Below are 26,212 nucleotides of genomic sequence, written 5' to 3' on the forward strand. Positions count from 1 at the left end.
GAGAGAGAGAGAGATCGGAGGTTGGAGTTTTGGACGAAAAAAAAGAGTCGAAAGAAACGAAAAAGACGGAGGTTGGACGTTCGTTTTTCTCGTCATTTCGGTAATGCAAAAACAAACACCCCCGAGGGCCCTCTATTGAAAGCTGTATTACCGTATCTGTATTACGTTACGGCTCTACCGCCAACCAGCAACCAGCAACCAGCAACCAGCGACCGCTATCAAGCGTCGAGTCTTTATGTAGCTTAGCTAGTTATACATTATTATCTTCCTCGTCGAGTACTATTATTATCTATTGCTGATAGTTCCGGAGTGGTAGCTGTAGCTGGGCTCAGCCTCGACAGGCCAACGCAGGGACAGACGGACGGACAGACAGACAGACCAGGCTCCTCAGGCTCTCTCCGGTGTCTCTCATCCCCCAAGTCAACATCATAAGTAGGTACATATCTCTCCGTCGGTCCCCCCATCCCCATCAAGCATCGGCTGGACTCCCTGCTTAGGGCTGACCAGGGCCTCCCATGTCCATCAGCGCTGAGTTTAGCTTAGTTCAAACTAAGAGTAAGGGCATGGTCCCAGGTCTCCAGTTTCCACCCACCGCCAGGCTGCGGCATGCTTGCTTCTTTCCATGCGTCCCTCTCCCCAGTTGTTGTCCCTCCCCCCATTACGCTGCCGTAATCGACGAGCGCCACGTTCCTTAAATACACTAAACCCACGGCCACAGGGCAGGTTGAAGCGTGTCTTCTTTTTTTTTTTTTTCCTTTCTCTCTCTCCCTCTCTCGGTGAGGACGACGTCTTGTCCTTTTTTTTTTTATTTTTATTTTTCTTTTGGGATTGGCATTCTGACTGGCACTGGCGAAGGGAAAAAGCAAGGTCAGCGGAGGGTCAAGAGCCTGAAGAGAGCAGGAGGACGAGAGAAAAAGCCTCCGTGGCCGCGTGTCTGAGCTCAAGCCTTGAGCCTTGAGCCTGAGCCTGAGCCGGAAAACCTGTAAATATGAATGGCCTGCCTGGGAGACTGAGTACTTAGTCTAGTAGTGTGCTTCCTCTCTCCCACCTGGAGTCCTCCACGTCGAGACCGAGAGAGCGAGGTGCTGGATGCCACGAGTCGTGCTGGTTTGTGTGACGGTGGTGAGAGGCCAGAGCTGGTGCCAGTCGCACGGAGTGTCATCCTCCCATCCATCCTCATTGCTCAACCGTAGGCTCTGCCCTCTCCACTCACCGTCGCATCGTCTCGTCACTTCGTCTTGTTCTTCTTCTTCTTCTTGTCTTGCTGTCCTTCTTCTTGTTGTCCTTGCTGTTATCCTTCGTCCTTCGTCGTCGTCTCTTTCTACTGCTAGACTTACTTTACCCAACTTTAAGCTCTTACGGTAACAAAACATGACTAAGCAGGCGCCACGAGTCTTCTTGGCAAAAAGGAAGGGGATCCCGCTCACGTGGCCGAGCCTTAAAGTGAAGAAAAGAAGAAAAAACACGGAGAGAAGAAGATAGTAAAGAGTAGAGAGTAGACAGTAGAGAGTAAAAGATAAAAGATGAAAAGGAACAAGAGACTAGCTAGAGTCATGTGCAAACAGCCATCTCTTTCACTGTCTCTTTTACTGTCTGTCTTTTACTGTCTTCCAGTATGTCTTCTCTCTCTCTCTTTATCCCTGCTCGCCTTTCGGGAACAAAAAAGCCACGCTCTACCGGCCATGCTGATGACTAAGCGAGGCTTACCATACATGACAAGAGAGACTCAACAACTCCCAAGACATGCAGCGAACGCTAGAGATTGATATCAATCAAGATGATGCAGCCCAGCCAGCAGTCACTCACTTGAGAGCCAAGAGTCGAACGAGAGAGAGGATCAAGATCAGGATGTGCCACTGTCAGACAGAAGAAAGAGGGAGCCTCGACGGGCGGGCAGATGATTCGACGCAGACAGGCTCGACTCTTTGTTCCATCGCTCAGCCGTGCTACCTGACAGGTCGCATTTCTCGCTGCCTTCTCCTGCCTCTCTCTGCCTCTCTCTGCCTCTCTCTGTCTTTCTCTCTTTGCTTCCTTTTCCCTTCCTCACCAGCCTCAAGAGAAAAAAAAAAAAAAGCAGGTTGAACTATGCGGCAGCCATGGAGTAACAAGCCACGCCTGGCTCACATTGCTTCTTCGGCCTCTTTTAACTATCTTCCCCCGTCAGCCACCTCTTTATTATCCTCTTTCGTCCTTGTTCTCCAGTCACCCGATGCGTCGTTTTGTCTCTCGGTCTCTTCCGTCTTGTCGTCGTCTCGTCTCGTCTTTCTCTCCTCTCTCTTTTGTTGCTCTCAACACCGAGTCGAGCGCCATTATGTAATAATGGATCTTGCCGCTGGGGCGACATCCTCCCAGACGAACCCTTGAGAGACAGGCCTCCCTCGTGTTGAAGGGCCCCCCAAAATCCAAAATCCAAAATCCAAGTCCCCTCCCCATAACCCCGGCAGATGCATGGCCCATCTTCCTGCTTACCCTAGCAAGTTAGCAGGAAACTTAGTACTTAGAAGCCAGACAGGAAACCCACTCGCTCGCTCACTCTCAAGCACACGCTCCACGGCAGGCCTGCCACGCATCCCCGATCATTATTCGTCTTCCAGCCACGAACGGCTTAAAAGCAGCACCAAGGCGTGGATTTTTGGTTTTTCTCTTCCCTCCCATGGTTGAGCAGGGATCTCGAGGGCTCCACTCCATCTCCATCGCACGTTTGTCCTCGAAGATCCTCGTCTGCTCCTGGCTGCCGCTTACTCAGTCGTCTTCCCAGTAAAAAGTCTCTTTCCCTCTGGGCCGCTTTCGTATGGTAAGGACTTTCGAAAGCAGTATTCGTAGTATGGGTAGAAACTGTTGGAGCTTGTTCGTCGTCGTTTGTTGGCTCAACACCGAGTAAAGGGTTAATTATTATGGGGCCTCTGCTCTGCTGTATACGATGTAGCTGTCTGATGTAGCACCCGTCCTCGACTTGATGGAGACGTCTTCTCCGGCCTGAACTTCAGGTACCCGTCTGGTCAGTACCCCATAATTATAACTCCTCCGTAACAGCAAGCAGAGTACGGAGTATGCATACTTACTGTACGGAGTACTGCTGTATAATTCAAAAAAAGCCTGCAGAACCACAGGATATCATCACAGCTCGGCCAATGCTCTGTACCGCCCTCCAGGTGTACCGTGGTTGTGCGTGTGACTGTGACTGTGATCGGCCACCGCATGACGATAATTATTCCTCGTTAGCCAGAGCCATATACACCAGCATAACCATAACCATAACCAGAACCAGAACCATTAGGTACCTACCTAACCATCATTCACAAGCGGCCTCCTCGGACCGGGAACACCCAACACCCAACCACCATCCACTCTTCGTCTTCAGAGCCGAGTTCCTGGATTATTCTAGCCCAAAGAGCCAAAGCCAAACGACCAGCGGCGTAGCTTTCTCCAGCCTGAAACCCTTCAAATTTGCCATCACCGTTTGTTTCTTCCTCCAACCTGCCCCTTCGAGAACCTCTGCTCCGTCCAGCCGACCCATCGGCCTGGCTCGCACGGCTAGCGAAGTGCTAAGACTCGGTAGTCAAATAATAAGTACTAAATAACCCATCTCGCTCCCACGCCCTCTTTCGTTCGGTCTATCTTCCGAATGGGGTGCGTTGGTAGCGATGGCCCTGGAGTCCACGACGACGTTCGTCTGGTCGGAGCCAAGGTAAGTATGTGAGTATAATGTTATGTATGTAATTTATTTCGCGGGAGCTAGTCACATAACAAATACAAGAATGGTAACAGGGCGTACGGAGTATCAGCTGCAGAATAATAATACCTCCGTCCAAACGCCACGGGCAAGGCAAATAATAATACATAATAGTTAATATGGCAAACGGGAGAAGAAGAAGACGAATAAGCTGATGTATTCGATTCTGCGAGCCCTGCGTTTGCTGCTGCTGGTGGATACCCATGTGTTCGTCGCTGCTGGGCTTCGTTTGATGCTGGCATAACTACCACTGCGCTGGTTTCAGGGCACGCATGCATCTACTTCCTCTGATATTATATTTTACTTACAGTGCAAGATTAATACGATATAACTATCAAAGTCAGTCCTTACAGGCGATCAATGGCTTGCGGTTGAGTTGCAGTTGATATCCATGGTATGACATGCACCACTACTGGAAAATAACAATAACCGCCCATCTCAGGGGCCCAGCGGCGCACAAGATATCAAATATCCGACCTGACTCGTCTCCTTCTGGCTTGACTTTGCTCGCCTCCCCCTAGTTTTTGCTCATGATATCCTCCTCCTGCCTTTCGCCGAGCTATATGTGCAGTGATATATATCCTCCTGAGTACTTTATGTCCGTGGCCCCGGCCCCCTCGGCGGAGACCCTGTCTGAGGCGTTCTCTGCATCCCCTGCCCGGCCTGCCCGACTGGCATGTTCACCCATATACCATGCTGAGCTCTGCACACACACACAACACATGCACACCCATGTCCAGGACATGGTGCGGAGGGCACAGGTGTTGGCGCCGAGTCGTGTCCTGCGGGTACCTTTTTCTTCTTCGCCCAGACAAGACAGCAAAACGATTGACGGTCGAACCGCCTTTACATGGTCCATACCAACATCCCGGATGCATGCCATTATAAACTGTCCTTGGAAGTGTATACAGCACACTTGATATGCCTGGTCACTGGCAGAGAGGGAGAGGCATAAAAAGTGCCTGAGCGTCCTTTTTTTTTCTTGTCCTTGCAACTTCGCCTGGCCAGGAACGAAATATGGCCCTTCTGGATGATCGACTTTGCATCCTGTCTTGTCTTGGTCCGTCTATACCCCCTCCTAAGAGTGCAGTGCTGGTCCTGCTTATGTTTCTCATGTGCATGAGGCGCTTGAACCCTGCCTGGCCTGGCCTTGCTCAGCGCATGGGGATCGCCTCGGGTGCACTGCATAACTCACTAAACTAGCCGGCCTAGCACATCTGCTTCTGCCCGTGAGATAGTGGGAAGAAAAAAAAACAACAACATAACAGCCCTTAGTAACGCGGGGAAGCAATATAATACGTATTGGACGGGAATGGGTGAATCCATCCCAAATCTCCTACCCGGCCGGGGGACACATGTATGTAACTTAACCGTCGTTACTTATTACATGACTTGCATCTGGCCCGGCAGGATGAAGGGACACGGCGTGTAACTATTTGGGCTGGAGTGCGCCTCGGGCCATACACAATCCCTCGTCCTATTAATTGCGTGCACACTACTTAGACTAGCTCCTCCGTGCGTCTTGGAGGATTGAAATAAATGCGAATATATTTGTGTCTTGCGTCGCCTGCATCCCTCCATATATACGTCAGCCATATAGCTATATATACTCCGTGCATATAGACTAACTGACCACCCACTCTTGCAACCGAACCCGACGGTAAGGACAGTAACGATGTTATACGCCATTACCGAGCGGGTAAATTACTACCTGCCCTTTTTCAACGGAACACCCGATCAGAAGCCAGATCGACCTCGTGCAGCAGCACTCTTTGCACGGATTACTCTTGATTGTCCATGCATAAGCAGCTTATATTACAGCATCCTTAGCCTACCAGTAACCAGCCGAATGGGCGGAGGGTCCGTAAAGTATTCTATACTGTACATACACTCTGCCTGGTGGAAGGAAAAGCAGGAAAACGTATACTATGTGACCTAGCTCACCCGTTCGTCCTTCTCATCCCGTCCCGAATTCGCATTAAGAGGGCGGGGGTTGTACAGGGACCATAGGAGGGATGAAGCGGAGTAAAAAAGACGACGCCGACGACGTCACTTGCATCTCATGGCTTCAAGTCCTGGGTTTTTTTCTCTTCATATCTATCTGCTTCGACTCACCGCCGGTCGAAGAGAAGCTGTTTCAAAGAATGAGGCTTTCGGCTCGATGGAAGGGAGATTAGATCGCTTGAAACGAGCTGGCTCATCTCGTCTCGCCTCATCTCGTCTCGAACTGGCCCTTTCAACGTCACCACCTTCATAAAAAGTGCATTAATTCCTCCCTAAGACCAAGTCCGCTAAAATGATCGACTTCGAGATCGCTGGCTAAAACGTTCCTGTTGGCTCAGCTTAACCTTAACGCTCCGTCCAGTCAGGCCGGATTCGATACCACAAGCCAGACTTGACGTGAGCTCACCAGATAGAATAAAACGTAAGTAACAAAGTACTTACTCCATCCCCTCCACCCCCTTTGATAAATGATTTGCCGGGTTCTGCAGCCGGAAGTTCCGGGTCTGCTTTTCTTTCTTCACCATGCAGTAGTCGAGTCAGTTGGCTTTTTAGCCTTTCTTTGGTAGAAGCCCTGAGGAGCCATATTACGCCGTAGCATGGCATCCATTATGAACACTGCCTGATTTTATTAGTTACTCAACTCATATCACATCTGATATGCATGCAAAAATAGGATCTGCTAGTGCTGGCCCCCAACTGCTGCGCTCCCGTCCCTTTGACAGCACAGGCAGGGTCCTGGCGTGCGTCCGATGAGGCTGAGCAAGCAAAGGGCATCTTGAAGCGAAACTAGAGGGTGATAAGTACCCAGTTAGTACTGATGATTGACGAAACTAAGGCCTTGGTATTGGCTTACCCCGGGCCCTCTCCCAGCTCATCTCGGTCCCGATGCCTGGTTCGGGTTGAAGCCTGGGAGAAAGTGAAGAAGCGAGTCGGCCTGGATGGCAATCCAAGCACTCTTTTCCCTAGTGCTTGCTCTGACGAGTCTCATGAAGATGTGACCAAAACCGAGCCGTGATTTCTGTCTTGCCGTTGACATGTGGATGTTGTTCTAGTAGGAGAATAATATAAAAAAAAAGCAAAAAAAAGAAAGATGTGCCCCCGACCAGATTCGAACTGGTGACCTTCATATGACATAATATGAATTACAAGTATGACGCGATAACCCCTACGCTACAAGGGCAGAAAGTGTTAGGTTGGTCAGCCCGAGAGGCCTTTTCAGTCTGCTTCCCGAGGCAGAAAGTTGACGTACTTTTATCTACTGCAACACCTTACCTACTCTGCAATATGTGAAAGGGGCTTCTTGATAGACAGACATTGTATTGCTTCTACCTGCTCTAGAAGTACATCTACTCGTCACCCTCCTCATCCTCCTCCTCGTCATCATACTCAACGTCTATTTCGCCGGTAATATCCCACCGATCGCCCTTGGCTGCACGACTCACATACTTCACAAACTTCAGCGGCCCTTGGTCCCGTAGCACAATGCTCATGCGGTTCCAGCCGGCCGCCATGCTGAGCAGGATTCCGTCGTCCTCGTCATTGGTCGACGACTTGTAGATGGCCGGGTCGGCCTTTGACTTGTTCACCTTTGATTTGCTTCCCGTCGAGCCCAGCGTTTGTTCCGTTGCTGCGCCGGCTTCTTCCTCTTCTTCGTCATCGTCATCACCTGCCATGTAGATTTCGTAGCCTCCAACAGCTAGCTCTTCTTCTTGTTCTGCTGCTGCTGCTGCTGCTGCTGCTGCTGCTGCTGTGCCGTTCTCTGGCTTGGCTTTGCTGTTGGTCTCAGATTTGGTCTTGTCTGCTTTCCCAGCCTCTTCTTCCTCCTCATCCTCTTCTTCCTTCTCCCAGCCAGGGGTCGGGGTGATGCCAATGGTAAACTCAAGGCGGGGCGATTCCCCTTCGTATCCGCTGGCAAGGGTATAGTCCTCCCCGCGCCTAAATCTGCGGGCAAGAAGGTTGTAGCCCAGCAAGCCATCCAGTCCAGTCACTGCAGAGAGCCATTTCTTGAATGCGCGTGATGGAAGAAGATCCTCCAGCAGCTCCTGGATGGGCGTCTTTTCCTTTTGCCCGTCGCTGGTCTTGTCCAAACACGGTTGCTGGTACAGGTATCGGTGCTTATGTGGTGGCCGGCTCACTTTCCAATCTGTCTTCTGCTCAATCTCTTCCGCAGAGGTAGGGAATGTCTCATCCTTTTCCTGGCTCTCGATATACGAGCGCAGACGTGGGGTGAACTTGTCTGAAAGGAACTTCTCAAGTCGGACAATCCGGTCGTTGTCGAAAATCTCATTCAGCTGGCTTGCTACGTCGGGTGTCAAGTACGACGGGGCAATGTACTTGAGCAGGAAATCAAGGTCTTTGTCATTGAACCCTTCATCGTCATTATCGTCTTCTCCTGCAGACTTAGCGGGTTCCTTGCCCTTGGAAGATGTATCTTGCTCCTCAACTGTCTTATACGGAACGAATTGCGGTTGTGGTCGATCAAACTCATCGCCTTCACCCTGAAGCTGCTGGAGACTGCTTCGTTCAGCCAGTTTCTCTGCAAGACCTTCCTCGTACCCATCCTCGCCCTCCTGCGGGATATGGAACCAGCCACTGATCGCCATGCGCACCCTAGACTTGATCTCCTTCTCACTGCCCTTCGTTTCCATGTGATACACCTCCTCGACATCATGGAAGCTCTCACCGGGCTGCACCGCAAAGAAACTCAGCTGATTGAAAGCCGGTGGGATAGAAACAGTATGATCCGGCTTGGGAATCTTGACTTCCTCCCCGTCCGCATTAGTTTCCGTCGTGGTCGGGAACAATCGCAGTGCTCCACCCCATTCTGGCTTCCATGGCACGTCCGGGTCAGTCAGGTATAGGATATAGCTCACTCGTCGGCTTCCAATCACATCGTCATGGCATAGCAGATGACATCCACCAGTGTAGACATTGACAGCCATATCGGTCTTGCTACCGCTCAGCTTTCCAGCACCGGTAACTTCAGATAGGTACTCTCGAAACGGCTCCGAGTATAAGGCATTTCGTAGCTTCAACAAAGAAGGCAGCCGTGAGAGCGATTCATCATCCAATCCATCGAGATTGGCCAAATCCCCAGACTGGTAGATCTTGTAGATGTCGGTCTCTTTCTCCGTGAAGGAGATGTGCTCTTGAATCTCGCTGCGGACAGCACGGAGGAGCTCCTGGTTGAATAGAGGAGAGATAACGCCATGTTTATACCTATCTCACAAAATTCAAGCAATTAGCAAGCTTCCACAACATCAATTGAGCCATATAGACAGAAGAGACAATAATGAAACGTTACTTACGGGCCTGATTTCGCATAGGCTGCCTTGTACTTCTCCAGCGTATCCTTATCTAGAAGGCCATCTGCAAAGGATGGAACTACCGATTGAGCTGAGACGGCTCGTTTCTTTGCCAGTTGGTCGCCATTCTCGGCTGGGCTTTGCGCCTCCGAGTCCGCCTTGCGCTTCATCTTTCGCTGCTCGTGGTGGCTTTGAGTAGCTTGCTGTGATGGAAGTGCTAGCTAATCGAACTCCCTCGGGTGGTCTGATAACGAAAACTTTTTTAACCTCGACTATGCCAAATTGGGACTAGTTCAGGTCTGAGCTCTGTGTCGAAGCTTCATCGCAACATCCTCAACCTACGCCATAGCAATAGAACCATCCAATATCCTTTAGTTTGTCTGGGGATAAATACCCGGCCTGCCTGTTGCTATATCTCGACAGCACTAGCAGTCAAATGGCCAAAACATGTCAAAGGCCTTCCTGTCTTCTGGAGAATGAACCACACGGTCAATGAGATCCGTTTTGATATCATGTAGCATTGCCATGACCATGTGATAGTTCTCATGATCAATTACCCCCTTCTCCGGCCATAAATCACCCATCTTCTCAATGATCATGTTCATAGCCTCTATCCCCATATCGGCAGCCTTCACATCTGCCTCGATCTCGGAGATTTCCGCGGTGGAAAACTCGAGTGGGAATTCCTTCCCCAGTTTTACCCACTCATCCCTTAGATCCAACACCAGAGCTCGGAAATGCGCTTCACCAAAAACAAACAAGTTCTGCGAGAGACCCAGCATATGTCCGGCTTTCGACTTTCGGAATCGGATAGCCGCATGTTGGTCGGGATTCTTTTGCTTCACAAGCATTCTCCACGCTACCATGACAGACATATCGTAGAACCGCTTGATAGCTGCTCTTCTTTCGTCCGGTTCAAGAGAATCAATGTCTTCGCGGAGGGCTGGTGGCTGGGGGTCTTCACCAACATCAGGGCCTTCGTATCCTAGAAAGCTAGGGTCTAGGCAGTGATCGACCAAAGGAGCTATTTGTATAGATTGCCAGTCAATTATACCAGTAATTTCCGTGGGTTTGGCGGGGTTGACAAATATATTTTCCGAGTGGAGATCGTTATGCCATAGATGACCTGAAGTGAGTCCCGCTTCGCTAGGTAATATATGCCCAAGCATCTGGGAATAAAGCTTAACTGCAGCAAGCTTCTTCCCGGCTGTTGGTTGGTAGGCTCCGGGACCATGAAGTATAGCACATTGGCTTGGGATATATTTCAACGACCTGATTGCCATCTCCTCTCGATGGCCAATTGCCAAACGATAGTCTAAAAGCGATGCCCCTGTTGATCATTCCATTAGTACAGGTTTTGCTAATAGTTAATGCCACGTGCAGGCTAGTATGGAGGCTCACATGGCCCTCTATGGCACTGGAGATCCTCCCTGCCATCCTGTAACCACTCCCGACTGATAGATGGCCCAATTGCAAACCGGTTGTCTTTAATGGGCTGCCCATTTCTATTGATGTAAAGGTTGTTCTCCGTCAAGGCATTAGTGGGAAGATCCTTGGTGTAGTAGAGGCTACCAAACTGGGAAAACTTTTCCGCCGTCCACCTTTTCTGGTATTCGAATATCTGTAAGAAAACCTTGAGCTTGTCGGGAGGTTCAAGCGAGTCCCAGGCTAGCCCTAGAGGTACCCCAGGGACCCGTTCCATAATGATGTACTCGGCTCCAACGCGGTTATCTCCATTTACCTTGGAATTCCACGCATAGACCTGTGGAACTGGCGTATGCAGAACATTTCGTGCCTTATAATTAAACTTGTCAGAAAACTCAAGTATACCTAAATAATTGTACAGTTGTTACTCACAAATTCCATGGTAGCAACTTCACTGGCTATTGTTAGATGCGCCGGCCCTGCGTTGGGATTGGGTATTTTGCCGATAACTTCTTTTCCGTTGTCCATGGTAAGTAGGAAAGCTTTATTATATAGGCCATCAGGGCATTTCTGGACGTCGATGCATTTGGTTGCGCCCGTAACCTTTGCTGCTATGGCTGCAAGCTCGTTCATATTGAATTTGACGTATCTCCGCCGTAATTGTTCTGCCTCATCCGAGACAAAGCGCCCACGAGTAAAGCGGAAGAAATCGTCATCTTGATAGTTACCTACAGTAAAATAATTAATAGTCGCACTGTTGACTCATGCACATGTATGTTCTTGATCTTACAGCTTTTGCCTGCCTGGGTGACCGTGAATACGGTAGCTACCTGGCATTTGATATTTGAAACACTAAGCTGAAATAAGCGCTTCCTGGTAAATGAGCTTGATAGAGAAAAAATTATCATTATGGGCTTCCGATAGCTGCAGTCAAGGCAGCTCTCTCAACTCTTTTATTGTATTTTTATCTTGTCGTTTAGTAAATGATATCTGGTTAGACTCCAGAGGCTAAACGCCTCATCTTGGCAGAAATTGGAAAATGGAGATATTGAGAATGTAGATAATGAATAAATTGAATTGTTTCATTGATTTTCCGAGAAATAAAAGGATTTATGACGGACTACACCGCAATGTCTATATCTATCTATTTAAAGCAGTAAGCAGTCCGAATGGACGTAACTTCGGCTGCCATTTATCATCAAGGAAAAACGGGTTCTGACCTCTATTTCAGTCACTATAATAGATTTTTGTTTAGTAGTCTCCGAGAGGAGAGTTGCTTCACACTGTATGGGCATATAGTGTGAGAAAGTGTAGGGCATTTTATGCGCCTAACGTGCTTGTGAGTCTGTCTTCCCATGAATTTCATGCCTGCGTTCACCTAAATAGCCAAAGATGGAGATCGTCTGGAGGCCTTCGAGAAGACCACTATGTAGTTCAATTTCTTAATCCTTTGCTCTCCTACCTAGAAGAGATGGAAAATCAGGCCGTGCGACGGGGAATTATGTTTCCGAGAGACCGGGGATTCTGGCTATGATAGATACCAGAATATCGCCATGATATTTCTGCTGGTGCATATACCAGTCAAGATACTTAATAAGATAGAATATCCGAGTTCCCTCAGTTTCGGTATCATCTGCCAACGTTCCTAGACTTGACATGAGGTTCAATCTTGTCCACAAAAGGCCGATATGGAGCTGCCAGAGTGTGTTCTGGGCTTCTTGAGGTAGACGCCGCGGACGGAGTATCATGGCGTGGTTCACCGGGCGTAGGTCTCAATCTTTGCTCTTCATGCATTTTGTCCAGAGGTTCACCAACTATATGGTACTTCGCCCAGTTGATAGCAGGCATCCGTACGATATTCTGCGGCTTTGGTATTTTGCTGAGCTTCCTTGACTGATTTCTGCCAGGACTATTATTATCATTTGTCGGTTTCACCTGGTCCACGTCCATTGCCTCTGGGCCGCTTTCCGTTCCAGTATCTTCTTGATTGTTTTCCTTGCGCGGGGAAAGGTGGAATAAGTCGCCCTCGTCCGACTGGAGAGAACCGGCTAGAAACTCGCTGGCGAAAGCATGAGGATCCTCAGCAGCGGCCTGTTTCAACTTGTCCAGCGTCTGAATGTCTCGCAGGGCCTGCTGTTTCTGTATCTGGAGAATGGTGATGGCGGACCGAAGAGCGATGGCGTCTGGGTTCTCGCTTTCAGAGATAGGCACTGGAGCTGGCTCCCTGATGAATTGCGGTGGTGGCAGAGCAGGGACGGCTCCGTTCTTGTTCGGAGCCGATCTGGCACGATCGACGACGGCGGGTATGGACTCAAAGACGCTGCTGAGGGCCGGGTAGGCAGCCGGTGGTAGCGGGGACGCAGCTATCGTGGACTCAGGGGCGGCGGGAGTTGTGCTGGAGGACTGAGGCCTGCCTGGCGTAACGGGCGAGTACGGAGGCGGCGGCGGCGTCCCCTGCCTCTCCTTATCCTGCGGCGGCTTCACGTCGCTTGCGGTCATCGTCGCCTGTGGGAGGAGGTTTGAAGCTGAAACATGCGAAGGCGAGATGAGGCTATCTCAAGTAGTTAACTTGGACAATTAGTTAGGCTTTCGGGCCAGCCAGTTACATCAAAGCGCTAACTCGATAGTTAAGCGCAACTCGGTAGTTGAGTTAGTTTAAGCCCCAGCGGACAAACGCCGAGCTCGAGAGGCAAACCCACAGAAAGCAAGCTAATATTAACTACTTGGTCTCGACCTTATCAGGAATTTGGACGATGATAACCAGGTTGTAGATGGCAAACTAGGTGGGGGAGGCTCGGTTCTATGGATGGCTTAACCAGTGTCCCTAACTAGTGCAGACATCAAAGGGCTTGTTAGTTAACCACAAACTGGTTCCATCAGACTGAGAGATAAGGAAAGAGGAGAATAATTGAATTGAATAAGGTGCTGCGGCGGGGGACATGTACCTGGTATATTTATTACTCGCACGGCAGATATCCAAAAATAGAGAACTCCTATTAAATTATATAAGGGACATAGCCCTTATGTTTGTTTTTCGCTATGTACAGTAAATATTAATCCAAAATGTAAACACCTAATACTCCTCCCTCCCTCCCTGGCCTTCATATATACTTCCAATATATAGACCAATTAAATATGTAGAATATCTGAGTGCTCTTCCAGGTACTTAGCACTGTCCGCCCTAAAGTCATCTTTGAGATAACTGTTCTTCACGGCCTCGAAGTTCAGTAGCATCTTCCCCTCTCCCCATCTTGGCCACTTGGGGAAGCCCAAAGGTGTTCCCTTATTGGGGTCCAGGTTGTTGACGAAGCTAAGATAGTAGTTCTGGATGCTTGTGCTGGGGATTCCAGGAGTGTATCCGAACGAAGTAAGAATATCGGAGCCGTGGAAAGTGCCGAGAATTGGAATGATGTGGCCATAGGTCCCGAGGTAGGACCACGTTGGAATTTCAGGGAATTTATCGTTGGCGATATCCAGGAAGACACGACGGGAGAGAGTGAACACTAGATCTCCCAACATGGCAGCAAGCCGTTTATACTGCGGATATAGCTGGTTGAGGTTTCCAGTTCTGAAGGGGGAGCCGGCGGATGGGTCATTGGGATAAGTATCTACCAGATCTCTGAGCTGTTCCTTGGTTGCGCCGTGGAAGAAGTATGTACTGAAGTAGTCGACGAGATGTTCGGTGGTTGTAATGTTGTTCTGTACAAGAGAAAAGAGGGTGCCTTCGTCTTCTTGATCACCAATGATGAAGGGAACTTTGGCCATAAGTCCACTTCTACCTAGCTTATCTGGAGAGGCGGTGAGAGCTTTGCCATCAGGTCGTGGAAGATAAGACAGAGCAACTGAATCGTAGCTGAGGATCCCAGGGACTGAATTGGCGGCGTTAAGGAAGGTTGTGTAATCGACAGATCGTAGACAGTCGAGCTTATCGGTAGCCTTGGAACATCCGGCTGCTTCGACCACCTTTTCGTATACAACTTCGCCTTTGGGGCAGTCAACCGGGTCGGCAGGGATAACACTTCCACTGTTCATGATTGCTCCGCGGAAGAGAGGTTTTCCTTTATAAGTATTGTCGCCATCGTACAATGCCATCTGGTCGAACACGGAGATAGCACCAGCAGACTCTCCCCAGATGGTGACCTTTTCAGGATCACCGCCAAATTTCGAAATATTGTCAGCAACCCACTGAAGTCCAAGGCGTTGATCAAGGAGACCTAGGTTAGCGGAGCCATCATTTTTGATATCTGCGCCAGGCAAGAAACCAAACCCTCCGACTCGGTAGTTTACGGCAACGAAGATGATGTCTCGTCTCTGGGACATAGATCTCAAGATCAGTGAAGTTCCGTCATAGAGTTGTGTAGAGCCAAACTCAAAGCCACCGCCAAAAATCCAGAAAAGCACAGGTAACTTAGACTCCGGGGTGGCAGATGAAGGTTTCTGAACGTTGATTGTAAGACAGTCCTCGCCAGCGTGGGTAATCTTCTGGAATACTGGTGTGTTGATGAACCTTCCGAGAATGTCGTCTGGAATATCGTCAGACTTCAGGTATATCTGCGGGCAAGCACGAGGAAGCCCAGTAGCCTGCACGGTTCCAAGATCCCCGGTAATGGGCTGCGGAGGCTTCAATCGCAATTTGCCGACTGGAGGCTGGGCGTAAGGGATGCCCTTGAACGAGTCAATCCCAAGTGCACTGGAACCAACCACAGTGGCATAGTCCAATTGAACAGTAGGAGCTGCTCGCTTTTCAATTGCTGGAGCAGCAGCAGTTGGAACAGCAATTGAAAGGCGAGCGAAAAGGACCGCTGCGGTAAGTAGAGACCACATCATGAAAAGTGTTATGGAAGGGCAAAAAAGAAACCCAACTCAAAGGGTTCCTGTGATAAATAGAAAAGCTGCTCTATGATCTGGAAGAGGGATCAACATACTCTTGCAGACATGGAAATCTCCAGGCTTTTATGTTTGGCCCATACCTGAATCCTTAATCACATCTGTCTAGGGCTATCGTATCATTATTTTTTGTTCCCTGCCCCCGAGACAATCAGAAAGTGAAAATCTTGGGAAGGCCATCATTGACCCTGTCTGTCCCAAGCTGATGGGGCTCATACGCACCAGGCTACTAGCAAGAAGGTTGACTGACCCCTGTACATCGTAGGTGGGTATATCTGGAAGAGAACTGGCTCTCAGCATGGACAGTGCGGGATCGGCTCCAGGTTCGTGGCATGTGCAACAAGAAAAGAGCGATCTGTATATATATAATATATAGACCTGAATGACCGTGGCCGAGGCATGTGTACCTTCACATATAACAGGTTGAGTATATATGCATGGGTAGTTCACTTTAGGTCCCAGCCATCATGCAGGATTACTTGTCCAGGTGAGTCCGCTCACATCCGGGGAACCTCGTTTAGTTCTCGTCGATAGCCATGCCTAGTATACGCAAAAGTATAAAAATAAAACCAAAAAATATATAAATAAAAAACGGGGCCAATTGTGGGCATTCACGATGGCAGGATCCGCCAGTCCGGCGTGTTCTCGGTACACGACGCAGAAATCGGTCCAAAAGGGAGGAAGAAAATATAGGGGGTGGAGTGCAGACTTTCCATGGTACAGCACAATGGAGTCATGAGGCAACGATACCCGCCACCCGATCTGTGGGGATTTAGCTATCATTCGCATCTCAACGGCTCTCAGGAGATGCTACCAAGGCCCATATTCAGAGTTCTTTTGAGATCTGGATAATCGCTTTTGGTGGAGGTAAGCTGTTCACCACCCAAGCCCTGCACCAAGGTAGAGTTTTTGTTCTCAGCACTGGATTAGGAAAAACTAATACAACCGTGACATCTCCCGTGTATACGGGTAGCAATGACTTCTCCACCATATACTGGTGTTCCAAGTCATTCATTGGACACGACTCTGGAACATGGAAATTCAATTTCTTTTCCTCGTATGGATGTATCACACTTGCGTGACGGAGACGGGTGTTCCTGAACCCGATGATTTTCCTCCAGAGACGAAACTGATCAGCTTCGCCATCTGGGTGATTGTACTCCGTACTTACGATGGCTAAATCGCCACAGCAGCAGCTGGAGTTCTCCCAAGGCCACGGCTTTGGTAGGGCGGTCATTTGATCTCGCGTTGGGAACCAAGTTGTGGGCAGAAGGACGCTTGGCTTGCTTTTCGCTTTTGTTCTCTCTGGTTAGTATTGCCAAGCTAGGGCAAGTCCAGGGCAACTACTCCCTGCTAACCGGTCTGTAGTTGTACCAACTGTACCTCCATGGCAACGGAGACATGGGTCGGCAAGAGACAAATACGAGCTGCGGTCCACCAGCAACGAGCGGGGAAGTGGAGACGCGGGGAAAGCGCAAGTTCATAGCAGAGGGTATATACCGTCGGTTATGTTAAGGGGGAAACAAGGCGGCCAAACAGCCTGTGATAGTGCATTGAATGGCTGCCTCGTGGACGGATTTGCACCGACGCAAGGGAGAAAAACTCTGGAGGTTGTGAACTTGACGGAATCAAGCTTCGCTGACTAATAGTGGTCTCGTGATGGAGTCCAAGCGTTCCACTTTTATGCGATAGAAAAGCTTGGCATAAAAACCCAATTTCATCTGTTTTCTTGGCTACTGAGAAGCGACAAGAAGAAACCGTTGATTTTGCACGGTAAACACAAGTACATAGATGTCTGCTTGAGGGGGTCTGTTCATTCAGGCACTACGAGTAGAGTTGGAGAGTGTTCCCTATCTTTTGTGTTTCAGTATGTGGCCAGCAGATGAATGTACCGCGCCGGCATCCTATTTTTACTGCTGACGAATTATTGAATAAATTGGCGGTGATCTCAGTCGATCGTGATATCCCAGACCAAGAATCTGAGCTGCAGAAGAATCGGCGGTTGGCCCAGAGTTATGCACCCGGAGGAATAATATAATTGAGCATATTCCCGTTATTTAGATCTGTCCTACATGTACGGAGTACCCGCTGTGGGAATTGAGCTTCAAATAGTCAAATGGGCCTCATAAAAATATCTCGGATACGTTATATATAAAGTTGTTAGCGAAAAGTGGCAAACAATCAACGTCTCTATTTTTGAATATATTACCTTTTTTTGGCCCATCAATAGTTTGTCTTCGCTCAAAGCACGCTGACACGTAGTTTCTTGACTTGAAGACGTTTACTGCGTACTAATTACGCTATTCTCGGCAACTTTTCTACCTTGGAAGCCTGACAAGAACCTAATCTGCTAGATTAAGGGTAGAAAGCCTTCTCTGAGCAGTTTAAAATCAACTAGAGAAGAATCCGATGCCGCGTGCTTGGGAATTGGCGAGTTCCTGTACGACTTGGTGCCGACAAAAGAGGTCCGTGTATACCTTAGGTCCTACTTCTTCCGTTCTTCCAAGTTAACCATCACAAGGAAGACAGCTAACTACCGATCTGTATTTTGCAGTATATCCTCGGGTTCGTTGTTCGTTCTTGTCACTTCTTGGATTCAACCTTGCGGTCAGGCCTAACATGCGGTTACCCCATGATTCATGTTCGGGTCTTCTCGGTATATCCTCCTTCCTTGAACCTCGAGGGTCGTTAATTCAACCGCCTTGGTCTTAACAATTATCATCATCTTGTTCCTGCAGCGCAGAGGCCAACGGTTTCATCCTCTCGCCCTGGCGCTCGTGCCTGGCAGAGGCTCCCCTCCTCTGGTTCTAGCCAGGTCCCGAAATAGGCGATGTAACTCAAGTTCTGTGTCTTGAACGTTGTATCTCCACATGCAAATAGTGGTATGTTTCTGTTCTTAGCGATATGGCTTCGAGATGGAGTCAATGCTCAGATTAGGCGCAAAGCTGGCTGAGGAATCAACGGTCGAGACCGGTTCGTTAGGCGGTGTGACTCTGGTCTGCCGCTATTGCGGACTAACTAACTATATGAAGTGCCGACATATCGGCTGGAAGGATGTTAACTAGTTAGTTAGTTAACTAACTAGTTAGGTAGTTAGTTCTTCGAGCAATCTGTGAACTAATAATGGTCGGTTGCACAGCGCACCAGCACTACGCGTCAGGAATACAAAATTCCCAGGGCTGGATAGTCGATTTCCGTGGCACAGGCAACCTTAAACGGGTAGGCTGATGTTTGTGCGACTTTTAGAAAATTTAGCCCTAGACGAGATAGCCGCCAAGGAGCCGCCGACGGGAAGAATAGCCGCCACGATGTCGCACACATAAGTAGGTACGAGATAAGTGTTACACCTGCGAAGCAAAGCAAAGCTTGGAACACATATCATATTGCTCATATAGTCTAGTAACACGGAGAGATATTATGGTGCTGTGATCCATCCCATCTCCTGGAGAACAAGGAAAGCATCATAATACATGATATATGGAACCCGATCCCCCAAGAACCATATATAAGCAACGGCAAAACAAATAAAGCAAATTGAGCAAAATAAGATCTGCTTTTTCGTTCATCTCGTTGCACACGATACCAATATGGTTTGACCAGGATTGCAGCCCTGGCATGTGTGCTGGAGCCTAGTGAAGCGCATGAAATAGGTCATCAGCATCGTTAAAAAAGGAAAAGAAAATTACCCATCAGCCGCGCCCCCTATCGAACCATGGTCATCCAGTCCTTTTTCCAGCCATTTCTAGTTGTTTAAGTTGTGCATTTTACACAATACGGGGGGTTCTGCGCTTTACAGCTGGCGCTTTCGAATGGTGATGTTTGGTCCATTCTTTTGGCTGGTGAAGTGGTCGACCATAGCGAGGTGGCCATTTTCATCTTCACCAGTCCTGTCGGCGATCTCGATGTCGAAAAGGAACATCATACGGGCAATGGTGAGACGCATCTCCATGAGAGCCATACTCTTTCCAATACAGCCACGAGGTCCGATGGAGAAGGGGCAGAAGGCCCGTCGGGCGATGTCAACAGAGTCCTTGGTCGAAACCCACATTCCACTGTCGGCTTGACACATCGCACCCTCGATCCAACGCTCCGGGATGTATTTGGTGGGTTCACGGTAGTAGTCTGGGTGTCTGTGGATGGCATAGGTTGGGGTTCCGCAGTCAGTTCCGGCCGGGAGATAGACACCGTCGACTTCAATGCCGCCTGGTAGGACTTCACGGGGGATGGCTCCGGGTACAGCGGGGGCGAGACGCATGGCCTCGTCAATACAGGCCTTGAGGTAAACCATATCATTGAGCTTGGAGCCGGTGACGATGTCCTCGACGTCAGTGAAGTTGGAGCGAATCTCCTTCTTGAGCTTCTCGAGGGCGTTAGTGTTGCGGACGAGGTAGAAGATAGTGGCAGTGAGACCGGTAGAGGTGGTGTCAGTTCCGGCAATCATAAGGACGTTGCTCTCACTCCAGAGTTCTGGGGTAGCAAGTCCCTTGCCAGTTTCCGGGTCCTTTGCATTGAGAAGGTAATAGAAGAAATCCTTCTTGGCCTCGTGGCCGGCCATGGTTCGTTCTTTGGCACGCTGAGTAGCTTCTACTCGAGAGTTCTTGATGAAGTTCCATCGGTCGTTAGTAAGCTTGTGGATGAAGATCTGGTCCAGGTGCCAGCTATCGAGGGGCATCCATAAACCACACTAGACCCAAGGTTAGCTATATATTGAAACATTTTTCGTTTGGTAGAAGGCACTTACGACATAGTGTCTGAAAGCAGCTCTGTCGACAAGGGCAATGACATCTCTCTTTCCACGCTCAATCAACATGCCGAAACTCTTACCGAAGCAGAGCTCTCCCATGACATCGTAGGTCAAGTAGGCAAACCAGTCAGCCATGTTCCTGGTAGCAACGCCCTTTTCATTGAGGAATCTATCGGAGTCAAGACCAGGAGCATCGCCTCCCATGATATCACAGAACTGACGGACGTTGGTGAGCATGACATCCTCCATTCCCTTGAGGGCATTTTCCGAGAAAGCCTGGCTGAGAACACGTCTCTTTCTGCCGTGGATGGTCTTGTCAATGACATTGTGCGTATTGTACACTCCCTTGATGGCAGGGAAAGCATTGTAAAAGTTGGACTTCTTGACCTTCTTTCCGTGACCGTAGATATCATGGAGACCCTGGACGGTGTTGACGGAGATGAAGTTTGGAGCTACACGGACATGGGTACCGTATTTCTCATGCAATTCAGCAAGCCAGAGATGACGGTCGCCATTGAGTCCGTGGTATAGCTGAACGAGTGGAGTGATGCTGGCCAAAAAGGGGCCTGGAAACGAGCGTAACGGATGCAGGAACTTGTTATATACACAGTACCCGACCGTCTAATTTCGAGCATTTAAATTAGCAAACTACCCTCAATTGCAGCTTACAGAGCTATATAAAAGCCGTGACACCAGAATCAAGACTTACCAATACGCCCACTGCCAGCAGAAAAAGCTGTCCTGCCAGGAGGAGCGAGACGTTCTCGACGACAGGTGTGAGCAGCATCTTATCTTATCTCCACGTGAAATGCAGATTCTGTGACGTCAGCAGTGGCCGTCGATAGCCGCAGAAAGTCTTGTTCTGCTTCCACACAGATGGGAGGTGTTGAGCAGCACCAGGACAAGCAAGAGACGCTGTTGACGGAGAGAAGAGATGAGAGAAGACGAAGAGGAAGCCGGCGGGAGGAGAGTAATTTATGTATCCCGTCTGTGTGTGGACTGGCAGACGGTGGGGGACGCTCCCTTCCTCGAATTATATATGGGGGGCCAGCAGGAGTCTTCCCTCGCCCTTGATGCGACTTCCCCGGCTATCCTCGGCGTTCGAGCGCCCAGACAAGCGACAGACTGCTTATGTCAGCATATCGGATATTTAAGATGCCCTTCTTGCCCCCGGAATGTCAATAGAAGCCCTCTCATTGGCTGGGATAGCTCTTCGGAAGAGCCGGCTTGTTTGATAAACTCCGGGCTTATATACTCTGAACACAGCACAGAGCTGCATGCACGTCAGCCATGCTTTTCTGACAGCCAGCACTGGTCACAGGGCGTTGAGCAGGCAGAACGGCCCCAAAGTAAATAAAAGCCACCGTCTGCATAGCAGCAACATTATCCATGATCTATTCCCCCGAGGGTTTCTCCTAGCGATGTTTTCGTTGTGAGACCAGAGAGAGCATGGAGGCTGACATAAGCATCGGCAATCCCAGGGTGTTTCGGCACGTGAACTAGCTTAGCTAGTGGTATCCAATCAGCGTGGACCAAAAATGATGCAAAACAAACTGCAGCTTCCAGCAAGTTACTTCACACCTGCTAGTAGTTGGACAGTTGGACTTTGAACCGTTTGGCCGCTTTGCCACGACAGGATATGGCGATAACAGTGTCAAGTAATACCCTAAGGATGTTCACAGTATACGTTGACTCTATATGTCTGGCCATATCTTCCATGGACTCTCTCTTAAACGTCCAGCTTATGGTTAACTTACCACCAGCAACGCAGAATATTGTCAATACTCATTATGATATCGGATGCTGATTTAGGAAAACAGAAAACAGAAAACGAAGTCTCATTCGTGCTGTTATATATTTTTATCAACCGTCAAGAATAGTGAGCATGAATGTAGGATACCTGGTAAATGGAGAAAAATACGTGTCAAGTGACCAATTCCGTTGTTGACGTTATTTTGTGGCCAATAATAGCTTTCAGAACTAAGGTTAATTCGTTTGTCCAATCAACTATGTTATAATTGAATCTCATAGTAACGTGATAAAGTTATAATTTTGCTGACTCAGCAATGCATTCATTCCAGCCTCAATTCTCACGAAGCTACGAAATATAAACAAAAATATGGAAGTGATGTCCACAATCTCGATAAGACGGCCTTTCTTTGCTATTAACCAAATTGATACCCTCCATTTTATGGATATGACGGTACTTCTCTCAGTACTCGATTCTCATCAATTGGCAGGCATGATGGGACACATTTTGCCAAACATCCCTGTGGGATCATATTCCCCCTTCAGCTTTTGCAGTCTACCAGCATGGATGCCATGCATCTTTTGAAAGGGCGTGTCGCTAGCTGTAATTTCAGATATCCTGTTAGCCAGCTTCTTCATACCAAACACCCTGGAATGCCGCAGGTGCAAAACTTACATTCGGAATAGTTAAGGTACTGAGGTACCTCGTTCGTGGATACAGCCGAGGTGCTTTGCTCCATCTCTTTCACAAACATTTGTTGCATATCTCTTCCCCATTGACGGTTCGCGGAGTCGTTATTTTTATTATTCCACCTACTGGTCAGCAGCCCGTTGAGGGTCGCTCCCCGGTTAGCACAAGAAGTCGACTCTATGGGCACTTCTGTGCATTTTCTCATGTCAAAATATTCGAAAATAACGGCCGTTCCCATCATATCTGGGTCTGCTGCCATTTTCTCTGCATACTTGTCCATAACTTTGCGTGCAAAGGCCGGTCTCAAGGGCGGAGAGAAGTAGAGACCCTGGATATTTCGTCTTGCCCCGTGTTTGGCCATCTCGTTAACCTGTGCGTTAACAGTAGAATAGGGGATCATCTTAGCACCATCCATGACTGGACCAATGGCATATAGGTCTTTGAACGCCTCTCTGCCCTCCTCTTCGGTGCCACGATGGAAAATACACGTTGCCACCATGGGTTCAGCAGTACCAGGATGCGTCCCGAATATACACATGGTGGATGAATCCGGCTGGGGATGTTGCATTCCCCGATTAAGTGTGTCGACAATGGCTTCGAGCTTTTCCTGTGGAAAGATCAAAAATCCAGAAAACACCAGGTCCGCCTGCTCATAAGCCTGGTAGACAAATTCAACGGCAACACCAAAGTTGTGACCAGCACCACGTACTGCCCAGAACAAGTCCGGCTCCTCTGTAGCTGAAGTTTTGACAATTCGGCCATCTGCTAAGACCATTGTGACCGAAAGAACATTGTCAATGACCAGCCCGTACTTTGACGACAGCCATCCGTACCCTCCGCCGAGGGTAAGGCCACCAATTCCAGTATGGTTGACAGTGCCCCCAACAGTAGCTAGGCCATGTTGACCACCAGCTTCATCAACGTCAACCCAGAGGCAACCTCCCTGTGCGGTGATCGTTCTGCGCTCCGCATCAACCTCAACATGTCGCATACAAGACAAGCCAATTACGAGCCCACCATCAGACGAGCTTGTTCCTGATACAGAATGCCCGCCACCTTTTACTGCCAGATCCAGTTTGTGCTGCTGCGCGAGCTTGACAGCAGCACTAACATCTTCCGCATTAGTAGCAAGCAGGACAGCACCCTACCGACAATATCTCGTTAGTTTTCACCCTTTTCATTAGCTATATATATTCCTCTATGGAAGAAAGAACAAACAAAGTCATATACTGTTTACTTACAGCGGGTTTGACTGCCGCATCAGACCAACGGGCTATTGCTTTTGAATACCCCGCAGACGAGGGTGTCAGAATCTCAGATGATTTGACTTGAGACTTCAGGATCTCGATGAGTTCTGCAGAAATAGGATTCTTGGAAAGAGACATTATATACGCTGCTATGAGGAATGCAGGGTGTCCTTTAAACAACGACACTGGTGGTGTCTAGACGATTCCTGTCAATTGACGAGAGTCCCCTAGAGGTGGCATTGCAAGGCCTGTCAACTGAGTCGTTAGTTAACATGGTTTAGAGTTAATTAGCGTAGCGGTACGACGTGTCGCAGGACATGGTTTATCTTCCGACCGACCAATAATTTGATAGCCAACAGTACGGCGTATGGATTATTTCTTTGATTTCTATCATATTTGTTATTCAATGGCCGATGTAAGTAGTCGGCGGTCGCTATGGGTAGTTTAATGATGCCTCGGCAACTAGTTAACTAGTTAGTTGCTTTAACCAAGCTGGGTAACTAGTCAATCTCCACTCCTAGAATATTTCCACACCGACCAAACATCAAACGTCAACAACGTCAATCACAGCTACAACTACCTTCGTACGATAGAGAGCAAAGACCCGGGATATATAACCGTTATGAAAACAACTTGCGGGATGGCCGCGCCCAGAGAGGGCACATAACGGCCGCAGGCGGCTTCCGGCACTCTACCAACGACTCGGCCGTCATCTCGCTTCTTCCATATTACTACATCGCCTTCTCGACACATTTTCTACAGCCCATCGAATGACTGAGCGCCAGTGACACTTGCGAAGCGGGAGTGCAGCTATCACGGATTGACGAGGGCCTTAGATCAGAAGATGGCACTGGTCGACGCATTCTGCGCCTGGGCCTGGGCGGGCTAACTAGTTAACTAGTTAACTAGTTGAGCGAGGCGCTTCCAGTGGCCGATGTTGACGATTTACGCGAGTTGCTTCGCTTGGTGAGATGATTGTATGGCTGCCTATGCTCATTGTGCATGCCAATGATGGGTTAGAAAGAGAACCGGGGTACTCGAGCTATCCTTTCGCATCTTGAGGACGAAAGTCTGCAGTCGGTTCATTTGATCTGGACCACAATTACGCACCTTGGTATATCCGAAGAACGCTCGAGTTACTTAGAGACCATTTTTGAGAGAGTTTCGAGAGAGTCTAGCATACTCCTTACACTGACTCGAATCGCTTTTTGCTATGGGGATTCGCCCATAAAGCAAGAGGAAAGAGAGCGACGGACGGTTTGGGCTGCCAGCCACTGAGAAACCAGAGCTGGGCATTGCTAAAGTGCTCTTTAAAATCTGTGCTCTTCTAAACTTGAGCAAGACGGGAAGTTCTCCTATGCCATCGTATCGTTATGGAATGGCTGCATGAACAGCACGCTAAGCTGCGGATGAAGAAAGTTCTGCTTCGTATGCAACGGTGACCGATGTCATGACTCGTCCATCCGTTGTGTGCCCTACTACGGAGGACCACACTCGAAACGTGTTCTGCACATACACTGCAGACACTGCAGGGTCGCTAAGTTCTGCTGCCACGAGGACGGCATTCGAGATACATCCCCAATTCGACCATTGGCAAGGCTTGTCATCCTGCTGGCTATGGGTACAGTTGAAGGATCAGGCCAATCACATGGATCTCGGCCCAAAAACACGGTGAATTTTGTCGCCAGAATTGTGTAGCATCCGATAAATACACCGTCTGAAGTACCAAGATTGATCCTTTTGACTCCGGATCGTAGCCTTGCTATTGTATTGCTACGTGTGTATATGCGCTATAGGGCTTCTTGCGGATAGGGTCGCCAAAGCTCGAACCAGCGCAAACTCAATCCTCGACTGGAGAAACAAGGAAAGAACATGGTAACGATGAACGGAGTACGGAGTAAAGAGAACACCTGCTTGAAAATCCCCACGATTCGATTCCTCCAGACCGCCAGGGCCCGTAACCCGGGAGTCCCTGTAGGAAACTTACCCAGGGATTAGAATACGAAAGCAGCACCTCTTCTGTGATGCATCTCAATTCTTTCGCGTGGACCCCGAGTAACTAGTCCAGGTTCTTGAATCTCCGAACGCTCAAGCTAGTTGACATGGAGTAGGCGGCCATTATACCGGTATAGGGTGTCGACTTGACATGTCTTACTCCTGCATACTGCAGCGAAATGAGCTGGGGGAAGCGAAGATGGCATGGCATATTAACGAGGCGAGTATGGCCCTTGTAAATTTCGAGGGGATGGTTCCTATTCTACACCCGGGAACATGGTCAAGGGCATGCCATAAATCGCAAGATGGGATTATGCGTTTGCATATTCTAGACTAGGCGGATCTGAGATTCGCTTTCGTATGGAGCCTTTCTGGAAACAGCATCAGATCACACCTTTTTATATCCCGCAAGGTGTGGCTGGCCTCCGTGAC

The 26,212-nt window shown here is 49.0% G+C and overlaps 7 protein-coding genes and 1 non-coding gene across 8 annotated transcripts; 1 reads left to right on the plus strand and 7 right to left on the minus strand.

The window, feature by feature from the left end:
• Window positions 1-1,957: 1,957 nt before the first annotated feature.
• TRV_02164 (uncharacterized protein) lies at window positions 1,958-2,317 on the plus strand (the record flags this gene model as incomplete). Its single annotated transcript, XM_003023611.1, has 1 exon — window positions 1,958-2,317. A coding segment is annotated over one exon (360 nt), but the record flags the coding sequence as incomplete, so codon positions are not given.
• A 4,513-nt stretch (window positions 2,318-6,830) lies between these two features.
• TRV_02165 lies at window positions 6,831-6,917 on the minus strand. The gene has a single exon. It is a non-coding gene; the product is annotated as a tRNA-Thr (tRNA).
• Window positions 6,918-7,083: 166 nt separating this feature from the next.
• Window positions 7,084-9,212, minus strand: TRV_02166 (uncharacterized protein; the record flags this gene model as incomplete). Its single annotated transcript, XM_003023612.1, has 2 exons — window positions 7,084-8,956; window positions 9,046-9,212. The coding sequence occupies 2 exons, from the start codon at window positions 9,210-9,212 to the stop codon at window positions 7,084-7,086; spliced, it is 2,040 nt and encodes a 679-aa protein (XP_003023658.1).
• A 255-nt stretch (window positions 9,213-9,467) lies between these two features.
• Window positions 9,468-11,375, minus strand: TRV_02167 (uncharacterized protein; the record flags this gene model as incomplete). The annotated part of the gene is made up of 4 exons (XM_003023613.1): window positions 9,468-10,357; window positions 10,444-10,804; window positions 10,900-11,195; window positions 11,258-11,375. 4 exons carry the CDS (start codon window positions 11,373-11,375, stop codon window positions 9,468-9,470), a joined length of 1,665 nt encoding a protein of 554 aa, XP_003023659.1.
• Window positions 11,376-12,096: 721 nt separating this feature from the next.
• TRV_02168 (uncharacterized protein) lies at window positions 12,097-12,966 on the minus strand (the record flags this gene model as incomplete). Its single annotated transcript, XM_003023614.1, has 1 exon — window positions 12,097-12,966. One exon carries the CDS (start codon window positions 12,964-12,966, stop codon window positions 12,097-12,099), a length of 870 nt encoding a protein of 289 aa, XP_003023660.1.
• Window positions 12,967-13,596: 630 nt separating this feature from the next.
• On the minus strand, window positions 13,597-15,291 carry TRV_02169 (carboxylesterase, putative; the record flags this gene model as incomplete). The annotated part of the gene is made up of 1 exon (XM_003023615.1): window positions 13,597-15,291. One exon carries the CDS (start codon window positions 15,289-15,291, stop codon window positions 13,597-13,599), a length of 1,695 nt encoding a protein of 564 aa, XP_003023661.1.
• A 3,853-nt stretch (window positions 15,292-19,144) lies between these two features.
• On the minus strand, window positions 19,145-20,885 carry TRV_02170 (cytochrome P450 benzoate 4-monooxygenase, putative; the record flags this gene model as incomplete). The annotated part of the gene is made up of 3 exons (XM_003023616.1): window positions 19,145-20,038; window positions 20,096-20,629; window positions 20,808-20,885. 3 exons carry the CDS (start codon window positions 20,883-20,885, stop codon window positions 19,145-19,147), a joined length of 1,506 nt encoding a protein of 501 aa, XP_003023662.1.
• Window positions 20,886-22,327: 1,442 nt separating this feature from the next.
• TRV_02171 (FAD binding oxidoreductase, putative) lies at window positions 22,328-23,923 on the minus strand (the record flags this gene model as incomplete). The annotated part of the gene is made up of 3 exons (XM_003023617.1): window positions 22,328-22,449; window positions 22,524-23,682; window positions 23,780-23,923. 3 exons carry the CDS (start codon window positions 23,921-23,923, stop codon window positions 22,328-22,330), a joined length of 1,425 nt encoding a protein of 474 aa, XP_003023663.1.
• Between the last annotated feature and the right edge of the window lie 2,289 nt (window positions 23,924-26,212).

Source organism: Trichophyton verrucosum, assembly GCF_000151505.1.
Source record: "Trichophyton verrucosum HKI 0517 chromosome Unknown contig00202_1.f1.exp, whole genome shotgun sequence".
In the NCBI taxonomy this organism is placed as follows: Eukaryota; Fungi; Ascomycota; class Eurotiomycetes; order Onygenales; family Arthrodermataceae; genus Trichophyton; species Trichophyton verrucosum.